At 31.9% G+C, this 12,283-nt stretch overlaps 1 protein-coding gene across 2 annotated transcripts in view; it reads left to right on the plus strand.

Moving 5' to 3' along the window:
• Positions 1–12,283, plus strand: part of GRID2 (glutamate ionotropic receptor delta type subunit 2) — a 1,791,455-nt gene that overhangs the window by 1,633,615 nt on the left and 145,557 nt on the right. For both annotated transcript variants that reach the window (XM_031941365.1, XM_031941366.1), the window contains exon 14: positions 6,890–7,056. In XM_031941365.1, the coding sequence (XP_031797225.1) occupies positions 6,890–7,056 (167 nt within the window). The remainder of the gene's footprint in view (positions 1–6,889; positions 7,057–12,283) is intronic.

Below are 12,283 nucleotides of genomic sequence, written 5' to 3' on the forward strand. Positions count from 1 at the left end.
CTCAGCAAAAAAAAAAAAAAAAAAAAAAAAAAAAGAAGAAGATGTAGTGAATGATGTTTAAAAAGCTACAAATAGAATTAGGCTAAATATAAAAGATAGTATTTAACAGTTAAAATCATCAGTAACTTTGGAAAGAAAATTTTCATTCATATCATGGGATCAGCAGTTATGGTTTATGAAAGAAAGAGTTACATGGGGAAAGGTAGCAAGTGTTGCAGTATTCAAAGAGATTCATGATTATAAGAAGTTTGACCTGAGAACCTGAGGACAGAGGAGAATGAAGTTGAAGACAAGTTTATTAAATTCAACAGGATTGAGTAGTGGCTGCAAAAACAAAACTATTACAGCTAAAATTAGAAGGGAAATTTACCTGGAGAAAAAAAAAATCCTTGTTTCAACTTTCTCTGATTAAGATCTCATTTTCAAAAGGAAAGTGATTAGAATTTATAAAACTTATGTAAGGAAGTGATTGAAATTTATAAAATGAAGAACTATTCCCCAAGCCATCCATATGGGGAAAAATGCTTCAAATTGCTAACAATTAGAAAATTGTTATTAAAGTAAAGCAAATCCAAGATTTTGCCTGCCACCTATCAGATTGAAAAATATGACAAAAAAGGAAAATGGCATGTTGTTGGGGCTTATGAATGCATCGGTATGCTTTTCATTCTGAAAAGCAATTTAGAACAAAGTTAACAAGGTATATATTCTTTGATTTTGTTAAACAATGATTAAATCTGTACTACAAAGAAATCAAAGAGGAAGAGGATCCATATAAACAAAAATATTTATAGCAACTCTTTTTAGTGTGGTAAAGAACTAGAAACCAAGGGAGTGTCCATCTTTAGAGCATGGCTAAACAAATTATTATATGTGGAAGTAATAAAATACTCTTATGGGCCAGAACTTGAAACAAGTCACTGGAATGGATAGAGACAATGCTTATGTACTTAGTTCACACCTTTAAGAGAATTCACACATTAGAGTTCACACCTTGAGAGAGCTTATATAAGCTAGGAGCCTCAAGTAGGATTGACTTTGGGAAATTCACAAGTCAGGATTCAGTCAAGGAGATTCACAAGTCTGGGAGATTCACAATCCACGATCCCACTCTCTCACAGAAGGAGTCAACATTCATTCCAACTTCGACCTTTGTGCTGGCTGGAGTCATTCGGAAGAAGAGAGGTTGAGTTGGCAGAGGCAAAGGACAAGCGGCAAGAGCTCTCGGAACCAAAGAGAGAGATAGGCCTCTAAGAAAGCTAACCGGCTATTTGGAAGGAGACAATAAAGGAGCTGGACTTTAACAGTTGGCTGCATTTGAGGTGATTATTACTCAGAACTGAAACTAAGGCTGGCTCCAGAAGCTCCCCAAGAAAAATCCTCCTAGAGAACGATTATATTTTAGAGAAGAAAAACACTGCAAAATACTATTGTGCAATGAGAAAAAGTGAAAGAAATACTTTAGAAGAAACATTAGAAACAAAGTAAAATAAACAGAACTAAATATAATTTCTACAATAATAACAATATTTCAAAAACAAAAAGCATTGAAAGATAAGAACTCTGATAAGTTCAATGAGCAACTGCATTCCAAAGAATTGAGGATAATGTGGTTAACTGTTGTAACAGAGAAGTGATGGATTCAAGATGCAAAAAGAAAAACACTTTTAGTCATAGCTAGTGTAGTTGTTATTTGGCTTGACTATACATGTTCTTTTAAGGAGAGGACCAAGAAGCCCTGAACATGGCAAGTACTAAATATCATAAAGATGAACGTGACTTATTGTCTGTATAAGTAATTTCCAAATCATATGCAAATCTTTGTCCAGATTTCTGACTTGTAAAAACAAATATCAGAAAAGAAAAAAAATGAAAATGAAAAGAAAATATTATAATACATTTGAGGCAACACCAACCAGTTGATGCCAAAAATAGGATATCAATTTTTAAACATAGAAATTAACATAGACTATCAACTAAGGAAGTTTATCAAATGCAAATGAACTGGCAATGTAATGAGCCTGAAAAAGCCTAGAAACCGCTACATCCAACAAATATTTAATCTCTGTGCCAAGTGGAAAGATATGGCTACCACAGTTTAAAATATAAACTTGTTTAGGCAATTCCAATAGACTTATGATGAAAAGTGCCATTTGCTTCTAGAGAGAAAACTATGGAGACTGAATGTGGATCAAAGCATATTTTCAGCTTGTTGTTTTTATTTGTTTGTTTGCTTCTCTTTTTTTTCTCTCACGTGTTTTTCCTGTTTGATCTGACTTTTCTTGCACAGGATGATGAATATGAAAAAAATATTTCAAAGAATTGCACATGTTCAAGCTATATCAGATTTCTTGCTGTCTTGGGAGAAGGTAGAAGGAGAAAAACTTAGACTGCAAGTTTTGCAGAGATAAATGTTGAAACTATCTTTGCATGAATTTGGAAAAATAAAATACTATTAAAAATGTAACTAAAAACAAAGGATGCTAGGGGAAAGGAAATGATAATTAAATATATGCTCTCTTCTCTTAAATGCATATAGACTATGTTCTGTATTTGTATGAGTATATATATATATATATATATATATATATATATATATATATATATACACACACACATATATATGTGTGTGTATGTGTCCATGTATATACATAAATCCATATTAATTTACATATATATCTTAATAAAATAATTCAAAACTATTTTTGGTAATGAAAATCTGAAATATGTCTACATATTTAATATATTCTCTCCATATTATTAAATATATATAATATAAACTTGTTTATAAAAGCTTAAAGAGAAGGATAGTAGAAGATTATAAGAAACTCAAGATTAAAAAAAGTGGGAACTCAATAGAAGGATAAAGCAAGTTTATAGAAATTTTGAGAAGTGGATAATTTTTATTATTAAGCATTTCCTTGAACTTAAGTCCTGGGAAAACAAAAACCAGCAAAAGATTTTAAAGTCCAGAAACTAGGAACAGAGGTAAAAGGAAAGTGAAAATCAGCCTGAATCTCTCCATAAAACTGATACTTCAGGAAGAATTTACCTACAAAAGAAAGAAGATGGCTTTATAGAGGGATAGTCTGTGTTAAGAAGGTCAGGCTGATGGGTGGGTATAACAGAATAAGGAGGAACACACAGTTGAGAAAAATTCTGGGATGATACAACTTCAGGGACATGGTTTTGAATTCTGGAAGCCAAAAGCTAAAATTATAAACATATACAGAAGAAGAGGCAGGGCATACATACATGGAAGTTAACTATATTAGTCATGATTAAGTACCAAAATCCTTGGTACAAACAATAATTGCTTTAAGACATCACATATTGCCAATGTTTTACTACTGTCATGAAATATGGAGTGCATAAACAGGATGAACAGAGAATAAAAAATGTGTGTGTATCTTTAAGGATTGAAAAGCTTTTTCTAAATATCACATTTGATCATCAATCAATATTGACTGATTGATCACATCAATCTTAGGAATTAGATGGTTTATTAAACCCATTTTACAGATAAGGAAACTGAGACAGAGAATTTAAGTAAATTCCCCAGGGTCATACTGCAACAAGTCACATTTAATTAGCAAAGGAGCCTGAAAGATTCTTACTCATGTCTGAATTGGGGGTTCAATATAAGTTTTCCTGACCCTATTATGCCATTTAGCTGTCTCAGATGACAGAGCCCAGTATTTTTAAAATTGAATCAACATAAATTGCTATTCATCTGAGGCAAAATACCTACCTAGGATTTGTCAGATATTTAAACAAAAGATATAGCAAGGACACTTTTCATTCTGGGACCTTTGGGGTCTTTTTGGTATAGATATAAGAGATGCCATAGCACTCAAGGATAGCCCTAATGGGTCATGAACATTGTTCATTAATAAATTTTTCAATCTCAAACTGAATATAGGTCAGCAGTTCATGTTGCTTTGCCAGAAAGGAATTAGTTACTGCCACAATGACATTGCAAGAATTTAATTGTAAAAATGCATTAATGCTCCTAGGTTTATAATATGTTGCCACTGTGCAACATGTGCAACTTGTGCCAGTTTGCACAAGTTTTAAAAGCTAATAGCGTCAATGATAATCTAAAAAAAAAAATCTTGATTGTGCAGGTTGTTGTTGAAGTTAGCCAATAGGTCTCAGACACTTGATATTTGCTAGTTATGTAACTCCAGACAAATCACAACCCCAGTTGCCTCACCTTCTTCCCCTCAAAAAAAAAAAAGTTTGTTGGTTGACTTTAGGTTATTGTAGTAGATAAACTTTGTAATTTTCTTGCTTATTGAAACTAAAATAGTTTAAATAAATTAAACAACCCAGAAGTGAATGTTTTTTCTTTTTCTTGTTAGCAGCTATAACCTTTGTAAAGTATATGAAAGCAAAATAATTGCAAATTGCAGCAGAGCAAAAATTAAAATAACAATAAACAAGCCATATATTTTTTTAAAAAATCAATTTCAAAATTTAAATTCGATCATGATTTATTATTCATGTGCAAGTTCTGGAAAGTAAAATGAACAATACAGAAAGAGTAATATTCCCTAGAGTTATATGTAATAAATTTTAAGCCTAGCTTATCTTAAGGACTTATGTAGAAAATGAATTTCATAGACCCTATTTGATAGATTCTAGCTTAATCACAGTACCATATGCCAGTAAATCACAATCATTTTATCCTTCCCTGACCACTCAGTTAAAAACATTCAAGAATTTTCACAGCTAAATACACACAGGTGGATTTGTGTTGTTTTTTTTTTTCCTACAGCTTCCTACAGCATATTTCCTATGCTTTTTTTTTTTTTTCCCAAGTCTTCTTCCTTGGAAAGTCAAAATGTTTAAAGCAAATTAAAGCAAAACAAAGCACAAGAAAACAAACATTCATTCCCATTTTTCTTCTTGTCCTAGATCACCTTATACTTAAAACCACTAAGGCATGAATGAATAAATCCCAATTAAACTTTTCTTGCAGTATGTTTCAAATGTAAGAAATCTCAAATGTGCTCCAATTTTTTGGCAACTAGACCATGTAAGAAAATACTGCCAAAATACTATTATTTAAATAAATAATGTAATAACATCATGCCACTGATTACTTTGTTTTGTATCTCCCTTATAGCATTTTCCATATAATAGTTTCTATTATAATTGTGTGTATCATAGCTCCATACAATTGCTAACTCTCCTTAATATCTCATCAATCCAACTTAAGCAAAACATAATCATGATTACCCCTTTTTATGTCATAGAATTTCCCCATGCCTGAAATCATGAATTTCAGATTTTTAGCCTCTAATAATACTTTCCTAGTCCTACCTCCAACTATATCTATGTGTATGTTGTTCACTCTCATCTCATCTACCTCTCTCTTGGATATTCATCTTAATCTGTCTTTTCACTCTTCAGTTGTCTGGAAACAGCATTGACCCAATGATCCCAGCTTTAAAGTTACTACACTTACTACCCCCAATCATTTTCCAGCCTATTAATCTTCTATCTTAAAAAACTCTTTCAAACAATCCATGGGTTTCTGCTCTTAGACTTATAATATTGACTAAAGAGAGTGACAAAATTGAGATGGTTTTACTTTAGCAGAGACCTCACTGGTGCTCAATAATCCTTCTATTTGATTCTTATAACTTCATATGTCATTCCCACAGTAACTATTTCTAACCTTTTCTTCTATCCTCAAGCCCCCAACAATACTCTGACATTTAAAACAGATAGTTTAGCCCAACACTTCAATGAGAGGCTTAAAGTAATCTAAAAGAAGCTACTTCAACTCTCCTCCACTCTTCAAAGGCATTCAGTAAGGTCATTCACTATTCCTTGAAAAAGTTAATCTCCTTTTTTGAAATGATCCTATTTCTCCTTCCATCATTTTCAGATCCTTAATCTATTCTTTCTTTCTAAGACAGTTTAATTCTCCATGCCATTTAACTGCCAATCCTAAAAGAAAGCTTCCCTATATATTTCTCTACCCTTGTTATTGCATTTTTTCTCCTCTTTGTTTGAAATGTTATCGATATAAGATTGCTCTACATCTCTTCAATAATTTGCAACATGGTTTCTTACCATTTTGCTGAAATTTCTCCCTCTAAGTTTAACAACCTCCTAATTACCAAATCCAAATGCATTTTCTGTCACCATGTTTTGTGCCCTGTCTACAAAAGCTACACCTACCTCTTCCTATTAATAATACTTTCATATACATTACACTACAGCTAAACTGAATTTCCTTTCACCCTCAGAACAAACCCTGAACCTTGAAATTCCTCAGTTCCAATATTCCCGTTGTCTTGAAGGTCAGAAGCTCTCACTGAATTCCTCTACATCCCTTAAAACCCAATTCAAGTGCTATCTCCTCTAAGAAACTTTGCCTGACAATGAAACAAACCTACCAAGACAGAGGCAAAATGGACTGAGTAATTAGTTTATTTCCTTAACTGCCTACATTTATTTTTTTCCACTGCTTTTCATAATTAAATATGCTTCTTTTTTTTCTCTTTCTCTTTTTTGAACTCTATCTAGAACACAGGTGCCAAGATAATATTCCTAAAATACATATCTGATAAGGTCACTCTTCAGCTCAACTTTGATGCCTCCTTCTTACTTCTGGGAATACAAATACAAAAGGAAAATAGTTCCTTCTCTCAAAGAATTTATATTCTGTGTACATGTATTTCCTTCAGTAGAATAGAACTCCCTTGAGTGCAGGGATTGTTTAATTGTGGCCCCATATTCCCTGTAATTCATTGCCTGGCACAAAAAGGCACTTAAATGCTTGTTGAATGAGTGAATGGTCTCTATTTAAAATTTACAACACTATGAATTAAAACTTAGTTGCCTGTTCTTCTCTGTTCTTTGTTCATTGCAGGTGAAATATGGAAATTATGCTTTTGTATGGGATGCAGCTGTCCTAGAATATGTGGCTATCAATGACCCAGATTGTTCCTTTTATACTATTGGGAATACTGTGGCAGACAGAGGCTATGGAATTGCACTACAGCATGGCAGTCCATACCGGGATGTCTTTTCACAAAGGTAAGATTTAGATTTGGTCTAATTACAGAAGGTACAGGGGAGGCAAGAGGAATATTTGTCAGCTATCCAACCTGATTTACATTTTTTTATTTACATATTAAGAAAAGTATTTCATTTTGATCAAGTTTTATCTGTGAGTGGCTTTCTTTCTTTTTTTTTTTTTTTTTTTTTTAATTTAATAGCCTTTTATTTACAGGTTATATGTATGGATAACTTTATAGCATTAACAATTGCCAAACTTGTTGTTCCAATTTTTCACCTCTTACCCTCCACCCTCTCCCCCAGATGGCAGGATGACCAATAGATGTTAAATATATTAAAATATAAATTAGATACACAATAAGTATACATGACCAAACTGTTATTTTGCTGTACAAAAAGAATCAGACTCTGAAATATTATACAATTAGCTTGTGAAGGAAATCAAAAATGCAGGTGGGCAAAAATATAGGGATTGGGAATTCAATATAATGGTTTTTAGTCATCTCCCAGAGTTCTTACTCTGGGAGTAGCTGGTTCAGTTCATTACTGCTCCATTGGAAATGATTTGGTTGATTTCATTGCTGAGGATGGCCAGGTCCATCAGAACTGGTCATCATATAGTATTGTTGTTGAAGTATATATGATCTCCTGGTCCTGCTCGTTTCTGTGAGTGGCTTTCACAGAGACACATATTCTTTTCCTGAGGCGTGTTCTAAAGATAAGCAAAATTTTATTAAGGCTATATTTTGTTTTGTTTTGTTTTTGACTTACTAAATGACAAAAAAAAAAAAAAGACATCATACAAATGTGACTTTATCCTAACAATTTAAACTTATGATAATACCTTACTTTCACATGCACATGCATTGTTTTTGACTTACTAAATGACAAAAAAAAAAAAAAAAGACATCATACAAATGTGACTTTATCCTAACAATTTAAACTTTGGTAATACCTTACTTTCACATGCACATGCATAGGGCATATAATTGGAGCAGAGTTGGTATTTCCTGTTAGAATATCTTTGAGTAGATTAGTCTTTTTCAATATCTGCTCTGCATTTTTAGTATCCTTAAAAAAATGCTATCAGGGAAGAATAATTACTTATTCTTAAAAATATTTATGAATCAAATGAACTTTAAAGAAAAGTTAAGTGAGAGAATGTTTGTGGGAATCTGTATGAAGACAGAAAATTTTGCATCTTATGTTGCACAGGAAAGGACTTTTAGGTTCTTAGTATGCAGTGTAAGGTGACATTGTTCATAGATAGGGTTGCATGTTCAATCAATAACATTTATTAAATACCTACCATGTTCCAGGCACTCTGCAACTTTGAACTGAAGCATCTCAAAGATATAGTATCTTCTATATTTTCTTTTCCAATTTCAAGATAACAAAAACTGAAATCAAATCATTCCCAATATGTTTGTTGATTTAAAATTCCTAAAAGATCTTTCTTTCTTCCTAGTTCACCCTCTGCATTCTTGTGTTTCCATTCTTTCTAAATCTGAAACCAACTGGAAGATCAGAAATAATTAAAATATTAAATTCAATTTCTAAAATAGGCCATACATAGATATGCAAAATGGGACAGGACCTCAGAAATTTCAGAATTTTACAGTTTGCCATGAAATAACTTAATACTATACATGTAAGGTGCTTTATACATCTTAAAATAATATGGATACATATATTACATATATATATGTATAAATACACACAGAGATGATTTCTATAAGCAATCCTCACTATATTACACTGAACAAGTAGTCATCCATACTCTGAAGGAGAATCTACTCACTTTCAAAGCAGCCCATTAGACTTTCCAGTATCTCTGAATGTTAGAAAGTTGTTTTTTTTTTCCCCTGACCTCCATCATAAAGTTCCATCTTTACTTGAATGAGTAAAGTTTTACTCATTTCTTCTTCTTCCATCCTCTAGGACTAAACAATACAAGTACATTTCTTAATACAAGACAAAGAAATGTCCATGTGCCAGTTATTATATACCTGCTGAGTCTCATTCAAACTAAACATCAACAATCCCTTCTACTGAACCTTATGAGACAGATTCCAGCCTTTTTACAACATCTTCTAGATCCTCTTCTTTTTTTTTTTTTTTGTTTTAGATCCTCTTCTTATTAATGTCCTCTCTAAACAGTGGGGTCTATAACTGCAAGCAGTTGTGATCTGACTAAAGCAGAGGATAGAAGGACGTCACCTTCTTTTTCCTGAAAGCTCATCTCTTTGAATAAGGCCAAAAACCATACGACTTATTTTGGCTGCCAAATCATACTGATATCTCTTGTTAAATTTGCATTTCAGTAAAACTCCCAAATCTTTTTGAAACGATTTACTATCTAATCACTCTTCCTAAATCCCACATTTGTGAAGATTTGTTGTCGTGTTGTTTTCTTTTTACTCACATATAATCAAAATTTAAACTCATTTAAGACCCTTTTTTTAATACTATTTTTTACCTTGTCTAAAACATTGATTCCCATCTACAGGATTACTGATGAGTATTTGTACAGCTTCCACTGAAAGACTATTGATAAATGAAAATGATGTCCATTTGGGGAACCTTTAAATTTTAGAATAGTGGTATTTATGTTGATGTAAAAATCTCTCATTTCTACTTATTAGCCTTAATTCTAGAGTAAAGAAGAAGTCTAATCCTTCTTACACATGACAACCCTTTAAATATCTGAAGCAATTGTCATGCTTTCTTGAAGTATTCTATTCCCTGCACTAAACCTTTTCCGGTCCTTGATCCATTTTTATACATCATGTAGTGAAGTCCTGTGATTATACTTGCTTGTTACTAACTTTTCTAAATAAATAAAAGATTAAAAATAAATAAATAAAAGAAGGGACAATGAACTCTAATAAAAAAAATCATAGAAATAAAAAGTACAATGAAAAAAGAATACATGAAAGCAAATAAAAAAGGTTTTGAAATTATAAATCAATAAGTATATATTGTACATCTACTACGGAACCATCCTGATGCCATAAAAACAGACAATTCAGAGAATCTGAGTTCATGTTCCACTTTTGACACTTAATATGTTACCTTAGCTAAGCTTCTGGATTTTTCTGGGCATTAGGTTTTTTAACATGCAAAATTAGAGGATCAGATAAGATGACACTGAAGATCTTCCCTATTCACTCTTCATTGTGATCCTTTTTATATGATCACATCAAATTGGGAGTACAGAAGAGGAATAAAACATCATCCTTGTTTGCTTTATGGTAAAACAACATACTTGGACATAAAACTATATAAGTGAACAAGATAGTATTACATAAAACAGCTATTATAATAAAGGATTCAGGTTTTCCATAGAGGAATCTAGAAAATAGGGAGTAGATGTAATAGTATCTTAATCATGAAGTAGAGATAGCAAGCATAGGGGAAATGGAGACCAATAAAAACTAGAAGTATTAGAAGAAGGAATAAAAAACAATCTAGGTAGGAAGAACTTAAACAGGACTTTGCAAAATAGAATGTGATAAAGGGAAGCAATGCAGAAAAGATTCCAAATAAGATTTTAAAAAGAGCATGAGGAATCAACTGAATCAGAACAAAGACAAATCTACCTAGATAAGGGCAAGAAGATATTGAAATAATTGAAGTAGATTGTAAGGAGATGATGTGAGTTTTTAAGGCAAAAAATAACACAATGAAAAAAAATTTTAATTCATTTTGATGGTATATAGGTATATAGATGGATTGAGTGGGGAAAGACTAAAGACAAGAACTATCATCCCATTTTTCCAGAACAATTTTGATTTTAAAAAAATAAAGTGTACTTTTATTGAGATTTTGAAAAAGTATTCTTCAATGTCAGACATCATTTCCTAATTCAGAGTTTAGAAAACATGTTGATGACAGAAAAATATGAGAAGCAAAAGAAGAGAAAGATAGAAATATTACACTAATAATGCTATAATACCACTACAAGGGGGCATTAGGAAAAGTAACTAAATTTGGGAAAGTGATAGAAAGTTTGGCTCTGTACATGTAACATTTAAAATGACAACAATATAATTAGACAAAAGAAGTGAGAGTGGGCTAGAGATTTAGATTTGGAAGTCCACACCATAGATGGGGATGAAGTCATGGAAAATCATTATTTCAATGCATACAATCAGATTTTGAAATGGATTTCCTGTGGACAAGAAAAACATCTAAAACCTGGCAGAATTCTGGGCATTTTTAAACTCAGAGAGTATTTTCTTCTGACTATGGGAGGTGCTGAGGTTATCAAAGGCACTGAGCCGGGGGCAGCAAGGGAAATTTTTGAACTACTCTGTGGTAGAGAGAAGAAAAAATTAAATGATTGTCGAAGTGATTGGCTTTTGAAAAGAGAACATATGAAAAAGCCACTGTGGAAATAATCCAGAAAGTATATAGGAGATAAATTAAAAGATTTCCAGTAAGTATCAAGCACCAAGTGGAAGCTTTATACTAATTAAAAATTATAAATGAATAAAAAGTACTACTTCACTGAAAATGTTCTAGTGCTAAATCTTCCCTTAAAGGTATTGACTATGGCCAAATCACTTCACCTTTCTGAATCCCCCCATACTTAGTCTTACAGAGATTCATTATAAAAAGATGGACTAATAAATATTTTATTTTCAAACTGTTCAGGCCAAAGATACTTCATAATAAGCACTTATTATAGTTGTTGTTATAAATAATAATAATTAATTTGTGGCAAAACCAAAAGTTCATTTGGGAGTCATTTTATTTAAAAAGGGTTTCCTCATCCTTGAAAGTATTTAACTCATGAGTTTTTAACTACATATGTCATTTATTTCAATATTTCATTTTCTACTCCTGTATCTTTTATTCATAAAGAACCTCAAGATGCTAATATATTTAATAAATCAAACTCAAAAATTGTTTTCCTCATTATCTTTGTGGTACTTCAATATTCTAAATCTAAAGGAATGTGAGCCTTTGAACTATTGGAAACAATAATAGATAAGCCCTTGAGCCTTTTCCTTCAATATACATTATGAAAAAAAATTCTAATTGATCCTTTCTGTATTCAAGAATAATACTCAATTGCTTAATAACTTGGCAGGTAGAAAAGGAATAAAACATGACTGAATGATGTTAAGAATATCATTTTATCTTGTACTGTCAAATTTCCACATAAGTCCACCTCTCAATTTGTTCTTAGAAAAATGCTAGAAAGTAGGAGATTTCTACAGTTGTTCAGGGAATAAGA

This window comes from Sarcophilus harrisii, chromosome 6 (genome assembly GCF_902635505.1).
Source record: "Sarcophilus harrisii chromosome 6, mSarHar1.11, whole genome shotgun sequence".
Lineage (NCBI taxonomy): Eukaryota > Metazoa > Chordata > Mammalia > Dasyuromorphia > Dasyuridae > Sarcophilus > Sarcophilus harrisii.